Below are 20,744 nucleotides of genomic sequence, written 5' to 3' on the forward strand. Positions count from 1 at the left end.
TGGCAGCAGACCTTCCTTCTAAAGAATCCCAAGCTTTATATTATCTCCTATAACCTCCCAGATCTTTTAATTAAATTGTATAATAGAAAATCTTATGCCTGGTAAAAACCAAAATACCTGCTTCTTTGTTTATCTATTTAGCTGACAGGAATCCTAGTACAGAGCCAGTCACACTACAGAAATAATAAATCTTAATAATGATACCAGGAAAAACTCACTCTTAATGGCAAATAATTTACACAAGAGACTAAGTAACCATTGCAGCAAGCTAATCCAGGCTGCTAAATAAACAATTAATAGTGATCATGAAAACCAAACTCTGAAGAAAGAAGAAATCAAAGTCTGAGTTTTCAAAAGGAACAGAGATAGAGAAAAATAAAGGATTTTTAAAGAAATAGGCAATATCTTCCTCTAGAAAAAAAGAGTCTGTTTTTCTTTGAAGCTGAACAAATGTAGGTTGATGCTACAAAATGTTAATATCAGTCCAAAAAAAAAATTATACTAAGTGAAGGAGACCAGACACAGAGTACTAAATATTGTATGATTCCATTTATGTAAAATGTAAATATAAATCAATTTATAAGATGAAATTAGATTAGTGGTTATGAAGTGCCAAGGAAGGAATGCTAAGGGGTATGGAGACTTTCTTTTTGGAGTAATGAAATTGTTCTAAAATTTTTGAGATGATGAATGTACAACATTGTGATTATACTAAAAGCCATTGGTTACATACTTTGGAGATCATATGGTATGTGACTACATCTCAGTAAAACTGCTAGTAAACAAATAAATAATTGTGCAAGAATTAAATATGGGTTAGAGTGGACTTACTGGTATTCTACTATAGAACTGTAGTGACTCTAGCAATGGAAGAAATTGTATCATTGATGTGGAGACAGCGGCCATGGGAGTTGCTGAGGACAGGGAGAGGGAAAAAGAGGTGTGATTTGGGGCCATTTTTGAGACTTGGAGTTGTTCTGAATGACATTACAGGGACAGATGCAGGACATTATATATCCTGCCATAACCCACTGGATGGATTGGGGTAGAGTGTAAACTACAATGTAAACTACAATCCATGTAGTTCAGCAGTGCTCCAAATGTATTCACCAAATGCAATGGATGTGCCACAATGATGAAAGAGGTTGTTGATGCAGGAGGAGTGGTGTGGGGTGTGGGGGGTATATGGGAACCTCTTATATTTTTTAATGTAACATTTTTTGTGATCTATGTATCTTTAAAAAAAAGACAATTAAAAAATAACTTTTGGCGGTGGACTTGGCCCAGTGGTTAGGGTCGTCCGTCTACCACATGGGAGGTCCACAGTTCAAACCCCGGGCCTCCTTGACCTGTGTGGAGCTGGCCCATGCGCAGTGCTGATGCACGCAAGGAGTGCCGTGACACACAGGGGTGTCCCCCGTGTAGGAGAGCCCCACGTGCAAGGAGTGCACCCTGGAAGGAGAGCCGTCCAGCGTGAAAGAAAGTGCAGCCTGCCCAGGAATGGTGCCGCACACACGGAGAACCGACACAAAATGATGCAACAAAAAGAAACACAGATTCCCGTGCTGCTGACAACAACAGAAGCGGACAAAGAAGAAGACGCAGCAAATAGACACAGAGAACAGACAACCGGGGTGGGGGAAAAGGGGAGAGAAATAAATAAATAAATCTTTTAAAATAATAATAAATTTTTTTTAAAAAGTATAGCTAGAAGTAGCAGCTATGTACAGCAGGGGAAACAGACCAAGAGGTGAGGAATTTTCTTGTTTGTCTATTTTGTGTTTATTATTATTATTGAAATAATGAAAATGCTTTAATAATGATTAAAGTGATGAACACACAACTATATGATTATATCAAATACCACTGATTGTACACTTTGGATAAATTGTATGCTTTATTAATATATATCAATAAAATTGATTTGTTAAAATAAAAAGAGTCTTGTCCCACACTTAATATTTGTTGGTTTATTCTGAATATCAATTTAATATTTCATCAGAAAATTATTTTCCCTCTAAGCACGCTATTTTCTTCTCTATCCAATATATATACTCAAGGCTGAAAGCTTTTACTGAAAGACTACATCTCTAATCTTTGAAAAACATGATAAAGTATATAATTTACTGAAATTCACATTATTATCAAATTTGCAAGAATATACCTGAGCATAAAAGGTAGTCTCCCTGCCAGATGGTCCAGGCTCTACTTCCTCAGTTATCTTATCCAAAACTCAAGGACAAATCGTAGAGCCTAAGGGAATTGAGAGACTGAGTTGGAACAGAAGGTAGCTGGGTTCGAGCCTTGCCATGTCACCCAGCATCTGTGAGACCTTGGGCCAGCCACTTCTCTCCTGGGCCTCTGCAGGGAATGATCTCAGCATCTCCTCGAGCCCTAAATGTCTGTGTTCTAGGAGATGGGGGATCAGGTCAGAGCTGAGGAAAGCCCAGCCGAGTTAGAGGAGTGCAAATTCGAAGTTCAACTGAGGACGTATTATAAATGATACCACATGACAGATGCAGAGCTGATGACCTCTAATTAACTGGAGATAGTGGCAAGTGAGGGAGTGGGGGAGCTCTCAATCCAGATTCTGGGGCTCAATACTAGTATTTTATGAATCTTATCATTAGCTTCAGCCAGGCTATAGAAACTTGCAATGGGGTGGGCGTGGGGAATATTTGTAAGCCAGAATGCCAATCTATTGACCTACTGATGGGACTTTATAGTGACTAGACTCGTCTCCACAGCTGTTCAGAGTGCCTGTTCCTGTTATTAAGGTAACTGGAGCCCTGAGCCCATCACCAAAAGTTTGTCCATTGAGCACAAAATTAGACCTGAGCTGGTGCTGGCAGAGGAAGGAGTAACATGGAACTTCTGAAGTCGGGTCAGGAAGGAAGGGTCAAGCAGGGCCTCAACCAGGGCCAGGTGAGGTGCTTTAATCCTGATCCAGGGATCCCTGCAAGAAACAGGTCAGTTGGTCAGCCACAATGACACCAGGGCCCCCAACAGAGGTGTCACCTACCTGTGGAGCTGCAGGGGCTGCCAGGTCACCAGCGCAGAACTCCTGCAAATTCCACTTAAAGGTGCAGCCATTTCTGCAGGGGCACGCACAAAGGCATGGGAGTCCTGCTCACCCCAGTTTCTGCCTAGCTCACACCCAATCCTCCCTCACTCAGCGCAACCCCTCTGTCCTGCCTTTCCTCTTCCCCCAAACCCATCCCTTGATTTCTCTGCAGGCAGAGGGGACACTGGGGGAAGAGGGGTGGGCGTGGGGCCCAAGTGGCCATCGCGGAAACTCCTGAGTCTTACCAATCACAAGAGGTTTCTTGACAGAGTAGGTAATTGACACCATGGGCCAAGGCGGTTTGTCAAATTCAAAGCTAAATTAATAAAAATTAAATTAAATTAAAAATTCATCTCAGCCCCTTCTCAATTAGAGGTGGAGTGAGCATTACCATCCCAAAACCCTCAAGAAAATGGACTAGAGTGGTATTCTACTATAGATTTATTGTGATTCTAGCAATAGAAGAAATTGTATCATTGATGTGGAGGCAGTGGCCACTGAAAGTCCATAGGGCAAGGAGAGGGAAAATAGGTGTAATACAGGGGCATTTTCGGGACTTGGGAATTGTCCTGAATGATATTGCAAAGACAGATACAGACCATTATATATCTTGCCAAAACCTACAGAATTGTGTGGGAGAGAGTGTAAACTACAATGTAAACTTCAATCCATGCTTAGCGGCAATGCTCCAAAATGTATTCATCAATTGCAATGAATGTACCTCACTAATGAAGGATGTTGTTAATGGGAGCAAATATGTGTGGAGCGGGGAGTGGGACATATGGGAATCCCCTATACTTTTTATGTAATATTTATATAATCTAAATATCTTTTTTTCATTAAAAATTTTTTTAAAAATTCATCTCAGTTGCACTAGCCACATTTCCACATTCCCAGTACTCAATAGCCACATGTGGCTGTAGAATATTTCCATCACTACAGAAAGTTCTTCTCTGTATTATCCAGCACTAAACTCTACGATGCTAACTGTAATTACTGAAGTTATTCAGAAAAATAAAGAGGCCTAAGTGAGCTGAATTCACCACAGAGATCTTCATGGAAGAAATGGGATTTGAGTGGAGCCTCAAGAGCTGCGATGGATGCATAGGAAGGGGCATTTCATCTAGAGGCCAAAACAGGAACAAAGGTAAGAAAGAGAGAAGAAAATGGCCCACCTAAAGTCTGGCACATGTTCTTGGTGTGGGTTTATTGCAGGAATGAAGCAATGATAGGAAACAAAATAAGCAGAGTGGAGGCAGATTGCACAGGGCTTTCAATATCAAACACAGCAATGTAGGCATAACAATGATAGCTACTCTGAGTGCCCACGTGAGCGCCCGCGCGGTGAGCCAGTGCCTGCGCAAGTGAGTCATGCAACAAGATGATGACACAACGAAAGAGACAAAAGGGAGAGTTAAGGCGAAGCACAGCAGAGACCAGGAACTGAGGTGGCACAGGTGGCAGGGAACCTCTCTCCACATCAGAGGTCCCCAAGATCGAATCCCAGTGAATCCTAGAGGAGAAAGATGAGAAGAGAAGACAGAAAGAAATAGATACAGAAGATCACACAGTGAATGCACACAGATAGCAAAAATGGGGAGGGGAGGAGAAAATAATAATAATAATAGCTACTAATGCTGGCTACCACTTATTTAATGCTTACTGTGCTCCAAGCTTTGTTATTTACTCCGCACAAAACCGGAAGGTGAGTATTGCTAATTCTGCGATGAGCATGACAAAACTGATGTCTGGAGAGTTTAGATAGCATGCCCAAGGCCACATTGCTTGTAAAAGGCGGGCTCTGAGGCTGATTCAAACCTAATACTGTCATCACCAGTGCCTTCCCTTTACACTTCCACTCTCCTTTCCTGCTACAGCTTATGAATTCCAAAAACAGAGATTGGACTATGTGTGTGAACTGGTCTGTTCCTCTGGGCATATTCGAGTGTATTGGATTCAGAGGTTTCACGTTTACTTGATTAAATAATGATAAAGGCTTTGATTGGTCCACATCAGTAGGACCCCCTTGGTGGATGGGGACTCACAGAGAAAACAACATGGCAGAGGAGAAAGTTGGAGTTTTAGAGCTGGAGCCCTGGGAAGTAAACACACAGGAGAAGAACACAGAGGAATAGAGACGGCTCCATAGACACGGCAGAGGCCCCAGGGAGAAAGCAAGCCTGAGAGTCTACAGCTGACCTTGTGGAGAGACCAGAGCAGTTGAGACCAGAGAGAAATGAGCCCTGGGAGGGAGACGAGACTTATCCCAGCCTCCAGCTGAGGTTGGAAGAAGCTGGGACCACAGAGCCTTAAGAGGAAGAGGAAGGCTGAACACTTGAAGATGCCAGCAGCCATCTTGCTCCAACACGTGGCAACAGACTTTGGTGAGGGAAGTGACTTATGCTTCATGGCCTGGTAACTGTAAGCTTCTACCCCAAATAAATACCCTTTATAAAAACCAAGAGATTGCTGGTACTTTGCATCAGCATCCCTTTGGCTGACTAATACACCTGCCCTCCAAACAACTTTTTAAATTAGGAAGATCTTTTGCCTCCACGATTTGCGGTTCCAAGGCATATCTTCTGGAATTCCCTTTACCATTTTTTCTGATGCTTTTGGAAAAACACTCTCTGAACAGGGCCCTAGCTCTTTACTAATTTAGAATGTGTGGCATTGGCAAACGCAGGAACATAGCAGGACAGGTTTGGTGCACAACAGAGATTGGCCCTGCAGTGTGAATAGGAAGCATCTAGAAAAGGAGGCCGGTGTACTCAAGGCCTCACCCATTTTTCACCTGATGTGTATCCTGAAAGTCTTCTCCCTGACTTCAGAGTCCCACCTGCCTGCCTGTACAAGGCAGGGTTCCTGCCCCCCACAGGCTCCTGGTGCTTTTGTGGTCCCTCTCACTGCCGCCCGTTTCTCCAAGAAGCCTGCTTAGGATCGTCTTTTGTAGGTTTGGGTTTTGGAGATTGCACATATGGACTCTTGCCCCTTCTAACCATGACTGCCAATCGAGCTGTTTACTCCTGGGGCAGAGCTGGCCTTGGCTGTGGAACAAAAGGCTGCCCACAGGAAGAGAGCCGGTGTTAACATGCTTATCCACAACCCTGTGCTTTTTCTGGAGAAACAGAATACTATATTAAGCTAACAATTTGTCTCAAATTATTAGAGATAAAAATTGAGTACAGGGGAGCAGATGTAGCTCAGTGGTTGAGCTCCTGCTTCCCATGTATGAGGTCACAATTTCAATCCCCAGTGCCTCCTAAAAAAAAAAATTTGATTACAGCAATTAGAGCAAGATTTAAAGAAATACATATATCTCATTACTACCTTTAACAGTAATCATTCACTGCTAAATCTAATCTGGGCAGTTGCTCAAAGCTTAAACTAGAATTCACCCTATGTCTTCCCTGGGAGTTAAAATCCTGCGCAGGGTTTATAGCTGGTTCTTTTTCTCCAGGGCTCTAGAGATTTTGGCAACAACAACTCTTCCACATGGTTTCTCTCCAGATTTTCACAATTCCAGCTGCCATCACACAGCTTACCAGCGAGAAGGAGCCCTGCTGCAGTCCTAGCATTCTAATTAACAGTCTTGCTGTCTAATCACTCTGCTATTCGATGAGAGAAACTGACCTTCTACTCCACACCATTTGCCAGCATCCACGAAGAGAAAGCGATTGCAGCCAAGCCACAGATCCGTGGCATGAAACACTCGTGTGGACACGTGCACATGCACGCACAGGCACACACAGACTGGCTTTCTGCTTTTCTAGTAAGAGGGTGATTTGGCTTCACCAAGGGGAAGGCCTGTTCTAAGGACACAGACCTTCCACTCGTGACAGTCAATTTGTTTGTTTGTTTAATAATGGCTGAAGACCTTGAGCCGACTCAACTCCTCATTCTAACTCATCACAATATTTACACAGAACATAATACTCCTAAGTGTGAAAGAAGTCCTTCTATAATACCTTATTTTGGTAGCTTGTCACCAGGTCAGTCAGATATAAGGGTAAAATATTCTATTTTTGTGGACAAAAATAAAGTCCAAATTTGTAAATCATGGGAATCAGTTCTTCCTGAGTTCTATGAGGAGAGCTGTTCTTATAGCAGAATCAAAACCACAGGGAGGAAGTGGATATAGCTCAAGCAGTTGGGTACCTACCTACCACCTGGGAGGTCCTGGGTTCAGTTCCCATTGCCTCCTGAAGAAGATGAGCAAGGTGGCAAGCTGACACAAGATGACACAATGAGGAGACACAAGGAAACACAATGAGAGACACAATAAGCAAAGAGCAGAGGTGGTTCAAGTGATTGGGCATCCCCCTCCCACATGGGAGGTCCAAGGTTCGGTTCCCAGTGCCTCCTAAAAGGAAGACAAGCACCCAACGAACAGACACAGAGAGCAGACAGTGAGTGCAAACAATGAGGGGAGATAAAAAATAAAGAAGTTGAAATTTTTTAAACACCACGGGGAATATCAAATGCCAACTGGTAAACGTGGATGGAATGCTAGAGTTGGAAAATCATTTTGCCACCCCCAGGGTAAAGATGGGTTCAGGCGAGAATCCTCAATAGTTGCTAAATCTAGAGGGAAATGATAAGGAGAAGCAGAATATCTGCACCATCTTAAAGAGTCTCCTTAACGGTGGAAGTTCAGAATAAACCTCGCCAACGAGAGGCAGGGGGACTCTGTGCAACCTCAGAGGTGGTGCTGTCTAAAGGTTATGTCTGTTGTAAAGCCTCACAGGGCCCACTGGATGGAACGGAGGAGAGTATGGGCCATGATGTGGACCATTGACCATGAGGTGCAGAGGGGCCCAAAGATGTACTTACCAAATGCAATGGATGTGTCATGATGATGGGAACGAGTGTTGTTGGGGGGGGGGAGAGGTGGGGTGGGGGGGTGGGGTTGAATGGGACCTCACATATATATTTTTAATGTAATATTATTACAAAGTCAATAAAAAAATAAAAAATTAAAAAAAATTTAAAAAAATAAAAAAAAAAAATAAAGGTTATGTCTGGAATGCATAGCAGGAACCTAACCAGACGGAGACATCAGACAAACCCAAAACGACGAAATTCTACTTAAAAAAAAAAAAAGGACACAAACCTTCAAAAATATCAACGTCTTCAAAGAGAAAGAAAGGCTATAGAAATGTTCCAGATTAAAGGAAACTAAAGAGGCATAACAACCAAGTACAATGCCTGATCCTAGAATGGACTCTGCACTGAGAGGAGGTTATCTATAAAGGACACTATTGATTAACTGACAGAATTGGAATAAGAGCCAAGTATTGTGCCAATGTTAAATTTACTGAAATTTACTATGATTAAGATCCTCATTCTTAGGAAATACACACAGAGGTATTTAGCGGTAAAGGGCCATGATGTGTGCAAACTTCCCTCAAATTGTTCAGGAAAACAAAATATGTATGTGTCAGAGAGAGTAAGTATGCAAACGATGAAGCAAATCAAGAACAATGGTAATAATCAATGAACATAGGAAAAAAGTAGATGGGTATTCTGTGCTGTATTCTTATTCTTGCAACTTTTCTACAAGTTTGAAATTATTTCCCAACAAAAATTACCAACATCGACACACACACAAACACGGAAAGAGAAGAAGCTTGGGGGAGAAGAGCCCAGTAAGGAAGGAAGACCAGGGGCCTCTGTCCTCAGCCCTCTCCCCGTGGTTAGCCCTCCCTCCGGTACCCCAGCCCCCACCTCAGGTCAGGTGAGCGCGGCGCCCGCAGGACTGGTGCCAGTGCACCTTGTTCCACTTCCCTCAGTTGGCCTACATTTTAATAAGTATCTTTTTTCCCTTGGTCCAGCCCATACAAGAGCGAAATGTTTTTAATTTTTTTTCTTGGAAGAAAAAACAGGAGAAAGAAACAAAAAGAATAGAAAATAAAAGGGTAAACACAGGAGAGTATATAGGCACACTTCTCATCCTTCAATTACCAAACACTTGACAGGAATTATTTGGCTGCCATCTTTTGCTGCCCTCACCTAAACGCACTCAAATTCAACTCACCCCGACTCACTGACTTATGTGCCTTGCCCAAAATGAATGTGTCATCACTGTTTTTTTATTAGAGCAGTTGTAGATTTACAGAAACATCGTGCAGAAAGTACCGAGTTTCCATACACCACCCTCTCACACAAGCAGTTTTCCCTATTAACATTTTGCATTAGTGTAGTACCTTTATTACAGTTCATGAAACAATATTATTATAATTATGCTATTAACTTTAGCTCACTGGGTTTTTTGTTGTTGTTATTGTTATTGGGCTTTTTTTGTTTTTTTTTTAAATAACATATGTATTTTTTATTGTTTCTGAAAGATACTTAGATTACACAAATGCCACACGAAAAATATAGGAATTGCCATATGGCCCACTCCCCACACCTCGCACACCCTCCCACACAAGCAACATCCTTCATTAGTGTGGTACGTTCACTGCAGCTGACTTGCAATTGATATACACATACTGGGGCATTGCCACTGAGCATAGACCGAGTTCACATTGTAGCTTACACCCTCTCCCACACGATTCGGCATGTTATGGGGAAGACACAAAGTGGCCTGTGTCTGTCATTCAGGAAGATTTCCAAGTCTCAGAAAGGCCCCCCCGTATTACACCTGTTTCTCCCTCTCCCTGCCCCCGGAGCCTCCAGGGGCCACTGCCTCCACATCATTGCTGTAATTTCTTCCATTGCTAGAGTCACAGCAAGTCTGTAGGAGAACACCACTAAGTCCATTCCCCAATCCTGAGGATTCTGGGATGGTGACATCCACCTCTAAGAGAGAGGGGGTTAGCCCACTGTTTACACCAGGGTTTATTCCTTGTGTTATCCATTTCTATAGTTTGTGTGTGCGTGTATTAACTTATATACAACCTAAAATTTCCCTTTTTATCCCTTTTCAAATACATAATTCAGTGGTGTTCATTATAGACCCAAAGCTGTGCTTCCATCCTATCATCCCTTGCCAAAATTTTCCCATCACCTCAGAAAGAAGCCCTATACCAATTAAACATCACTGCCCTCCACCACCACCCCCCAGCCCCATCTAACCCTGGATAACCTGTATTCTCCTTTCTAACTTTATGATCATCACCTACTTTTGTCAGCCAAGTTTGGGCCCAGATTTGACCATATGAGCTTAATGGCAGATGCCATCAGCCCAGAATGCTCTCTGCTACCTACAAACAATCTATTTCTATTAAAAGTCAGTGTACTGACCCATGATCAGAAATGAAGTATAGTTTCCCATTCCCTGCCCACAAGAGCTAAGTGTCCTAAGGAAAATCAAAGGGAGTTTGGCCCAAACGCATGGATAGTGCAAGAATGATGATTGTTGAACTTCGCTGATTGTGATGAGGTGCATTTGAAGATTATTGAACACTACCTAGAGCGCTTAATAAAAATCTTCATTCTTTCCATTAAAGAAAAAAAAGTCAGCATGCTATTTAACCAATAGACTCCTTTGGGTGGTCTATGGAGAGCCCTCCGGTCCTCAGCTCATTGGCAGAATGCAGCTGATGTAAGTAAGATATCCTGAGGACCCAGTGAAACGTCCAGTCCTCCCTGGGTCAGAGGTCAGCTCTGCCTCCTTGTCCAGGTGCTCTAGAGACCCGTTCAAAGGACCATCCCCGCCCCCATCACCATCGTCACACTGCCACTACCAACCACATTCACCTCTTCATCTCCACCGTCAAAGGTACAGAAAAGAGGAAACCTGCACGAGAGCAATGCCCGTGTCCGCAGAGGGGAGCCATTCCAGCCCAAACATCTTCAGTCAGGGGCCCCTTCCCAGCGCCCAGTCTAGCAATGTTCTCAAGTTTACTTTCCTTCAGCCTTTCAAATAGTCTACATTCTGTCTTTCAGTCCAAGTTGAGCTTGTACTCGTTATTGTAAGCTAATTGTTATAAGAAACATATCCACAAATGTAAAAACTCAAACACAAGAGAAATATGCTGGCAGACCGGGTGAGCTCTGCCCGGGTGCGAGGATGGCGGGGCGAGGGAAGCTAATCGCTGTGATCGGAGACGAGGACACGGTGACTGGTTTTCTCCTGGGCGGCATAGGGGAGCTTAACAAGAACCGCCAACCTAATTTCCTGGTGGTGGAGAAGGACACAACCATCAATGAGATCGAAGACACTTTCCGGCAGTTTCTAAACCGGGATGACATCGGCATCATCCTCATCAACCAGTACATCGCCGAGATGGTGCGACATGCACTAGATGCCCACCAGCGCTCCATTCCCGCCATCCTGGAGATCCCATCCAAGGAACACCCCTATGACGCCGCCAAGGACTCCATCCTGCGCCGGGCCAGGGGCATGTTTACTGCTGAAGACCTGCGCTAGGGGCTCCTCTCCGCCTTCCAGCCTCTCCCTCGTCTCCAGGCCTCACCCGTCTTGCCATCAGCCCTTCTCTGCATTTTGCATTTTGAGCCTCTGAGTTCCACCTTCCTGCCCCTTCCCACCCCGTTGAGAGGCTAGGTGAAGTACTGTGGGTTGCTGGGGCTCTGCCGTTAAAATCAAGGCTGGTTAGGGAACAGGCAGCCTGGCCATCTCTCGTCTTCCACTACCTCTTTCCTCAGCTGTCACACAGTGTCATTGTTCATGTTAAATTAAAGTAATATTCTCGCTTCTCTCTCAAAAAAAAAAAAAAAGAGAAATATGAGCTTATTCATAACATAGTCCAAGGTAAGCACCTCTAGGTCAGCAGGAAGTTCTCCCTCACAGAGTAATTTGGGGATCCAGTTGCCTTCCAGTTTGTGGCTACTTCATCCTCTAGGACTGCATCATCCTCTGCATACAATTAGTGGGAAGTTAAAGAACACAGCGGGGAGCGGACTTGGCCCAGTGGTTAGGGCGTCCGCCTACCACATGGGAGGTCCACGGTTCAAACCCCGGGCCTCCATGACCTGTGTGGAGCTGGTCCACGCGCAGTTCTAATGCGCGCAAGGAGTGCCGTGCCACACAGGGGTGTCCCCCGCATAGGGGAGCCCCCACGCGCAAGGAGTGCACCCCGTAAGGAGAGCCGCCCAGTGAGAAAGAAAGTTCAGCCTGCCCAGGAATGGCGCCGCCCACACGGAGAGCTGACGCAGCAAGGTGACGCAACAAAAAGAAACACAGATTTCCATGCCGCTGACAACAACAGAAGTGGACAAAGAAGAACACGCAGCAAATGGACACAGAGAACAGACAACTGGGGCGGGGCGGGGGAGAGAAGAGAAATAAATTAAATTAAATTAAATTAAATTAAATTAAATTTTAAAAATCGCATGATGCCATTTTACACCCTCTAGAAAAGCTATAATCAAAAGACAAGTGTTGGCTGGCATGTGGGGAAATTGGAGTTTTCATGGATGGTAAGAAAATAAAATGGTGCAGCCTCTTTGGAAAATAGCTTGATAATTCCTCAAAATGCTAACAAACATTCATCAACTGATGAATGGATAAATAAAATGTGGTATATCCATGCAATGGGCTGGTATTAGGCAATAAAAAGGAATGAGGGGAGTGGATGTGGCTCAAGTGGTTGAGCCCCTGCTTCCCCCATGGGAGGTCCTGGGTTTGGTCCCCAGTGCCTCCTAAAAAAAAAAAAAAAGTAAACAAATGAAAAATCAACTCAGGGGAGCCAATATGGCTCAGTGGTTGAGCACCGGCTCCCCACAGAAGAGGTCCCAGATTCAATCCCCAGCCCCACGCCCAAAAAAAACAAAGGAATGAGATACTAATACATGCTACAATATGGATGAACCTTGAAAACATTATGCTAATTGAAAGAAGCCAGTCACCAAAGACCACATGTTATATGAATCCATTTACATGAGTTTTCCAGAATAGGCAAATCAAGAGCATCAGAAAACAGATTAATGGCTGCTTAGGGCTGGAAGAGTTTGGGAGCAAGTAGAGAGTAACTATTCATGGGCACAGGATATCTTTTCAGGGTGGTAAAATTTGTACAACAGAGTTGCACAACTCTGTGAACATACTAAAACCCAATGAATTATAAACTTTAAGTGGGTAAATTGTAAGGTGAATTATATCTGAAGAGCGATGGTCCCTTTGCTAGGTTTCTGTTGGGGGGACAGAATTTAAATCCATACCACACATACATTTGTTCGTACTTCACCTCTACCTCTCACAACATTCCAGAGCGGGGGTTCTCTAAGTGCGGTCCCTGGACCAGCAGCAGCAGATCCAGGAACTTATTAGAAATGCACATTCTCAGGCACCACTCCAGACCTCTGAACCAGACATTCTGGGGTGGGGCCCGGCCACGGAGGTCTCAGTAGAGCCCTCCAGGCGGTTCGATACTCACTAACGTGTTAGGTCCACTCCTCTGGACAAGGAGAAATTAAGTTTTTTTCCCTGGGACAAGTATGACTGCACCAAATTCCCACCGTACCCTCCCCACCAGGATAGTCAATGTGTCCCTTTCACTTTTTGCAACTACTCTGCAAAGTCACTGGACTCTTCTTTCCTCTTGCTCTGCACATGCAGTTAGGCGCAGTCTGCTCTGTATATTGCTACCCAACCTCACCTCTCGAACTTGCGTTTTCCATGTGGCCAGGCTGGTAAAAGTAATATCTCAATACCTAGGTCAAGGGGAGCTAAGAGGTCCTCTTCTTAGCCTTGAGACCTCAGGCTTATGGACAACACAGTCTCTTACCAGAGCATGCCACCCGGTGTAGCATGTATGTGTTTCACAATTTGTTATTGGGATACAGCCCCTGTGAAACTCTGTGGGGAGAAGGCCTGTGTGTGTGTCAGGATGAGGCCATTTTAGGATGAATGATCTCATAATAACAACAAAATCTCATCCCTAACCCCTAGCACCCACCAGCATGACATTTTCAGTATCTCCAAGACTTATGCCACATTTACCCTGCTTGCACAATGTCCACCCCTCTTACATCAACCTGCTTTGTTTACTCATACCTCCATCTACATGATCAGCCTGGTGAGCGGACAGCCAGCCACGTGAGACAGTCTTCATGTGCTCATTGTGATTTTCTTCTTTGTTTTTAAAGATTTATTTTACTTATTTATTCCCCACCCCCTTGTTGTTTGCACTCGCTGTCTGTTCTCAGTGTCCATTTGCTGTGTGCTGTGTCTGCTCATCTTCTCTTTAGGAGACACCAGGATCTGAACCTGGGACCTCCCATGTGGGAAAGAGGCACTCGATCGCTTGAGCCATCCCAGCTCCCTACTTTTTTGGGTGTCTCATTGTCTTTCCTCTTTGTGTCTCCTTGTTGCGTCATCTTGTTGCACCAACTCACCACACCTGCCTGTTGTGCCTGGTGTCTCAAGGAGGCACCAGGAACCAAACCTGGGACCTCCCATGTGGTAGGATTGTGATTTTCAGGAAAGCTGCAGTTGGCTTAGGGACTCTGAGAGTCAGTGATAGCCTTAGGCAGTATTGCTCCAGACCTATCCCCCACAAGACACTAAGCCCCTCATCCAAGGGCCAAATAGAAGTCACCTCCCCTCGTGTGGGTAATGCTAGGGCAGATAGGTGCCTTCTGTCAGCCATGCTAAATGTGTACGCATGTGTGTGTGTGTGTGTAATATATCCAGAACCGGGATTAAAAATCTCTCACCAGCTCCCTTTCTGCAATGGAAAACAGAAATAGAGGAAATCTTAACAACTGCAAACCTGGAGCTAAGTTATCGGAAACCAAATTAAAGCTGTTGGGTATTTTTGTTGAAACATCTCTACGTCTGAAATCTAATTTCTTGCAACTTTCCATATAGGATCCCGTGTTGTATTATTTATAAGAAAATAATGCTCTGCCCTCCCTTGACAGCATTTCCTGGCTGCAGAAACCACTGCAGCCGTGAAGTAACAGAATGATTTTGGTAATGTTTCCATAGCTACATTGCTTCGCAGTGAGGTTTATTCTGTTTTAAAGTCTACTGACCTATTCACATCCCGATATGAAGTATTTTCAATCTAATCCCTTGTCTAACTGTTATTGTCTAATGTTCTTGTGATTCCTATATTCAAAGAGGTTCTGGAATCATAAATATATGGTAAGCAGGCCTTCCAGTTAGATATAACAATAAGATTTTTTTTTCCGTTCCTCTCCAATGTGTATTCCTTCTGTCCTACCCTTGCAACTCTGGGGAACCTCCCTGAGCTTTCGAGGTAAAAGGCTGTTTAAGGTGCGCTGGTGCCCTCTTGTGGTCCCTCTGGCTTGTGGTTTCCTTCCCAGAAACCGCCTAGACGACTGATGGTGCAAGTGACTAATGAGAAAGGATATCTCAAAATGCCATTGGTACTTGTCATGGTGCCCTTGCATCCGTATTTTTTGTTCCCTACAGACATGAAGATCTATCTAGAAGGACTGACACCCTCTCCTGGGTGGCAGTATAACCCTCGAGGGTTACAGGGCCTCTGCTCTTTCCAGACAGAGGCTTTGTTAATAAGAAATGCTGTTCCAGGGTGAGGTCATGGCCTGGGACACACCTTGGAAGGAAGATGATGGCCCAGACAAGTCTCAGAAAAGCCCTCTAGTGAAGACAACCCACAGAGATGGAGTTTCACCGCAGCAGAGCATAATTCATCACTGAAAAAGAGATCAAGAAATAGGTATTACGATATCTGTAAAAAAGCTAAAAATATCAAGCTCCAGTAATGGGTGAGAAATCAGGACAGAACAACCCATAAAATTCCAATTAAGTCAATACAACTAAATAGACATAAGAGAGGGGTAAAGACTATATGGCCCCAGCTCTATTCAGTAGAACTTTCTATGATGACTGAAATGTTCTCTATCTGTGCTGTGCACCACAATAGCATGTCGGGTAGTTATTGTCATCAGAGTTGGTTTAGGCTAATTAGCCTGATGGCTGTGTGTGGAGGGACTGAAAGAGGAGGACCTCGGGCAGAGTATCCATAGCTACAGTAGTATGCAATACTTGGGTCAGTGAGAAATAGTGGGGGCCTTAATGAGGATGGGGAACTAGGTACCCCCAGGCTCCTGTACTTGATGCATCAGAACTGTCATGCTAGCGTAACCCTGGTAGCCAAAGATCACAGTCTCAAAGCACTGTCATACCCCCAGGACACATCATCCAACAATCAAAAAGCAATTTCAAATTAACTTTGCGTTCTTTTTTGCATATCTCAAACACCCTTATGCTGCCTTGGAAGTACTGCCTCCCGAGGGCCATGGTGTCCAAAGAAAGTCTCTTTCTTCTCCCATCCATTTCCCTTGTGCCCCGCGGCCATTCCCATACCTTTCTCCAAAAGTGCCTGGAAAACCCCATCAAAAGGCTCTGAACCTCCTATCCTTCCTCCCTTCTTTCCTCTCACCTTCCCAAATCTCTCTTTATCCCCAGTCTTCATTTTCTGTCCCTCTAAACTCTAAGGAACTGGCTTCCTCTTCATGTAAAGGAGAGTAGGAAACAGTGTAGGCAAAGACAAATTAATCTTTAGGTGGCAGAGAAGAGTTAAAGCTGGGAATTTTAATAGATTGTCTCTCACCCAAAAAAGGGCTGTCCCATAATCACATGGACCCCTTTCTCTTCCCTCTGCTACTTCAGTAGTTCATTTTCTCCCACTGAGCAGGTTAGTATAGTGAAAGGGGGAAGGTGACTGAGGCTCGGCAGACAACATGGCCGCCAGACAACATGGCCGCCAGACAACATGGCGGGCAGACCACAGAGCCGTGAAACCCCACCTGGAATCCTCCTGAGGGGAAGGCTGCCAGAAAGGCCCCATGAGACCCCAGCCATGAGAATCCATTTGGAATTAGAATCCTATCTGGGACGAGAATCCTGTTCGGGGTTAAGGGGAAAGGCCCACATACTTTCAAACAACATGCCTCAGCCATTGGCCCCCTGAGAGCTAACAGGTGGGGTGACCAATCAGAACTGCAAACAGCTGGGGCCTCACCCCAACATTATGAAGGGGAAGGAGGAAAGATTTTTAAAAGGCCTGACCTGGGGCTCCACGTGCATGTCTCACTCAGCAACATGCCTGCAGTCCATGCCTAGGACCAGGTACTTTTCTCATCTTCTTGTTTCTTAATAAACTTTTTTTTTTCTTGAGGTACTGGGGACAGGGATTGAACCCAGGACCTCATACGTGGGAAGCCAGTGACCAACCACTGGGCCACATCAGCTCCCTTGAGCTGGTTTTTTCATTTGTTTGCTTGTTTGTTTTTTTGTTTTTTAGGGGGCACCAGGAATTCAACCCGGAACCTCCCATATGGGAAGCAGGCACTCAACTGCTTGAGCCACAGCCACTCCCCTTTTATAAACTCTTTACTCCCTTGCCTACCCTATGGCATGTCCTTAATACTTCTGTGCAACATAAGCCAAGAACCTAGAAGTCCAGAAGCAGAGCATTCCACTGATACCACTCTTCTCCCCCTGCTTCTTTCCCATCTTTTTCTACAGTAATTCTCAAAGTAGTTTCCTCAGACCAGCAGCATTGCATCACTTGGGAGCACCTCAGAAATGCAAATCCATGAGTCCCACCCCAACCTACTGAATTACAATCCCTGGGGAAAGGGCCCAGGAAACTTTTAATGTGCCCTTCTGGTGACACTTCCACAGAAAATTTTAAGAATCACTCATTCTAACAGAATTGAGAGTTATTACTCACTTGTGCCTGTGGGGGTGCTAGTGGGTAACCCTAACTGGATCCATCTGCCCATCTAATAAATCTTGGGTCTGGGTAATGGGAGGTTTTCCAGGCAGAGGCTTGTCAACATTCACCCTTAATCCCCTCTTTCTACAGATCAAGAGTCTTGGCTACAGCAGTTCCCTGCAACCTCTTCCACATCATGGTTCACAAGAAAAACCAGAGAATTTGGAGGTACGCTAGGGTAAACAGGTGATCTCCACCAGAGCTATCAGACCATTCTGGACTATGGGGAGGAAAGCATACCTGGGAATAAACAGCCCAAGATTTCCCTGTTTGCAGGAAGCAAGCATGAGACCATCTCCTAACACCCAAACACCGGGTTTTAGCTCACTCACACTGCAGTCTGTGAAACACCAAGAGTGAGAGGCTAAATTGCTGCCTCTCACTCCTGCTGGTGACCAACTCTGCCATATTAGAATCAAATTAGAAGAATGAAGCCTCCAGATTCAAGCTTTAAGAGATTTAAGCTGCTTCTGAGATGGGAGAGAGGGAGTCCTTGGATGTGGATATTATAATCTGCTTCTTTCCCCCAAATGTGAGCTCAGTTGAGGATTTCTTCTAGGGTTAGGGTGAAGGCACACCCACATCACTTTCTACTTCCAAAGCCAGCTCCGTAATCTCAGGTCTGTACTTTGTCACTTAATCCTGCTTCTTGTTAACTGCTAGTATGTCTTCCCTTTCCCTTAGCAGAAATACTGTTTACCCAACAGGAAGAACTGGGGTGAGCTTTCAAGCTAGCGATGAAATCCAATGTTGTTTTTCCTGACTGAATCCCACACTCCCAAGTTCTTTTGGCACTTAGCAGACTGATTGCTGCAGTACTTATTCCAAAAGGAGCACAAAAGCAGAGCACACTTTCTGATCACTGGTGCATGTTCATCAATCCAGCATGGAAATCACAGTTGTGGTCCACCTTGCCATGCTTACATTCCAGTGCAGAAGGGCAGTCTCACCTCAAAAGTCCATCTTAGCTGGACCATGCACAGTGCTGATGTGCGCAAGGAGTGCCCCACGTAGGGGAGCCCCATGTGCAAAAAGTGCTCCCCATAGGAGAGCCACCCAACGCGAAAGAAAGTGCAGCCTACCCAGGAACAGTGCTGCATACACAGAGAGTTGATGCAGCAAAATGACACAACAAAAAGAAACACAGATTCCTGGTACCGCTGACAACAACAGAAATGGACAAAAAGAAGAACATGCAGCAAATGGGGGGGGCGGAGAGAGGGGAGAGAAATAAATAAATAAATAAATCTTTTAAAAGAAAAAGTCCATCTTAAGGGGAGTAGATATGACTCAAGCAGTTGAGCACCTGCTTCCCTATGTGGGAGGTCCCAGGTTCAGTTCCTGGTACCTCCTAAAAACAAGGACAAAAACAACAAGCAAACAAAAAAAAAAAACAACTCAGAGGAGCCAATGTGGCTCAGTGGTTGAGCGCCAGATTCCCACTTATGGTCAGCCCCCAGCCTGAGTACAGGAAAAAAAAAAATCCATCTTAATGACTTTGGGCCTGGCAAAGCCTCACATAGAAGATGGCATCACACTGCCTTCCAGCCAGTCCATTGTTAAATCATTATTGACACATATTTGCATTATTATTCATCTCTAGGATATTCTTATAATTTCTTCTATCATCCATGAGTTACTTAGAAGTATATTTTTTAATTCCCACAAGTATGAGACATATCAGTCACATTTTTACAGATTTATAATTTAATTGTATTGTGATCATAGAGTGCTGTCCATCAGCCAGTAAAGTTTTGGTCTTTTACAATGATAACTCACTATGAGGTCAATTGATGTATATATATTAGAAGTCCATGCAATGAATGTACCACACTAATGAAAGAATTTGTTGATGTGGGAAAAGCAGGGGGTGTGGGGAGTAGGGCATATGGGGACCTCCTATATTTTTTAATGTAACATTTTGTGTGATCTATGTATCTTTTAAAAGTAAATAAAAAATATAATTTTTAAAAATTAAAAATTTTAAAAAGCAAAAAATAGTTTAATCAAGATATAAATTCTGTTGTTCAAATCTTTCATATCCTTTACTAACTCATGGTCTATTTGATCTATCAAATACTGTTCAAATCTATTGTGATTGTACTGTTATTTTCTTATTGTGACATTACGTATTTTATAAAATTAGAGGTTATACGGTGCATACAAATTTGGAATTGTTATATCTTCCTTGTGAATTTTTCATTTATCATTTTATAGGGATCCTGAATACTATGTTTTTCTTTAAATCTATTTTGATTAATTGTTTAATCTAGCATGTCTAGATATGCTAGACTGTTTTTCTTCCTTTTTTAATTATTTTCTTTTACTCTTTTTTTTATTCCTTTACTTTCAACCTTTCTTCATTCTTATGTTTAAGGTTTGTCTCTTGTAAATAGTTATAGCTAAATTTATTTATGATTTTATTTTAATAATTGACAACGTCTTTACCAACAAATTTGGTCCATTTACATTTATTGTGATTATTTATATAGTTGCCTTTATTTTTATCATCTTATTTTGTACTTTCTACTTCTTACTTTTACTAAACAAAATTTTCTCCTTTCCCGCCTTTTAATGGATTGAGTATCATTCATTCCTTATTTCCCCCTCAACAACTTTATAATTTCTAACTCTATTTTCTATTGTTGCTATTTCCCTTAAATTTTAAATATTCACGCTTAAATTATCCCAAGCCTCATACCAAACAATAAAGACCCTACAATTCTTTAATTCTGATCAACTCTATAATGTTAAATTTAGCCAGTATTTTAATCCCTATTGCTTTTTACCCTCAAATATAGTCAGTATTATTTCATAAGGCTATTATTTTTGTTTGAATTTAGTCACATGTTTACCAATATCTTGCTTATCATTCCTCTTGTACTTTATACCTCCCTTTTGGATTCTTCTTCCTTAACTTCCTCTATTTGTAGTTCTTTCATCAAAGCTCTGTTAGTGGTAACTCATTCAACATTTTTGTCTTAAAATGTCTTCAT

The 20,744-nt window shown here is 43.4% G+C and overlaps 1 protein-coding gene across 1 annotated transcript; it reads left to right on the forward strand.

The window, feature by feature from the left end:
- Nucleotides 1-11,052: 11,052 nt before the first annotated feature.
- Nucleotides 11,053-11,743, forward strand: LOC101442355 (V-type proton ATPase subunit F). Its single transcript, XM_004480065.3, has one exon. It carries the CDS (start codon nt 11,082-11,084, stop codon nt 11,439-11,441), a length of 360 nt encoding a protein of 119 aa, XP_004480122.2. The 5' UTR covers nt 11,053-11,081; the 3' UTR covers nt 11,442-11,743.
- Nucleotides 11,744-20,744: the final 9,001 nt, after the last annotated feature.

The sequence above is a fragment of the Dasypus novemcinctus genome, chromosome 4, assembly GCF_030445035.2.
Source record: "Dasypus novemcinctus isolate mDasNov1 chromosome 4, mDasNov1.1.hap2, whole genome shotgun sequence".
Lineage (NCBI taxonomy): Eukaryota > Metazoa > Chordata > Mammalia > Cingulata > Dasypodidae > Dasypus > Dasypus novemcinctus.

Excerpts from the sequence above, each read along its gene's own strand:
- LOC101442355 (XM_004480065.3), top strand. The coding sequence starts at position 11,082 with ATGGCGGGGCGAGGGAAGCTAATCGCTGTGATCGGAGACGAGGACACG.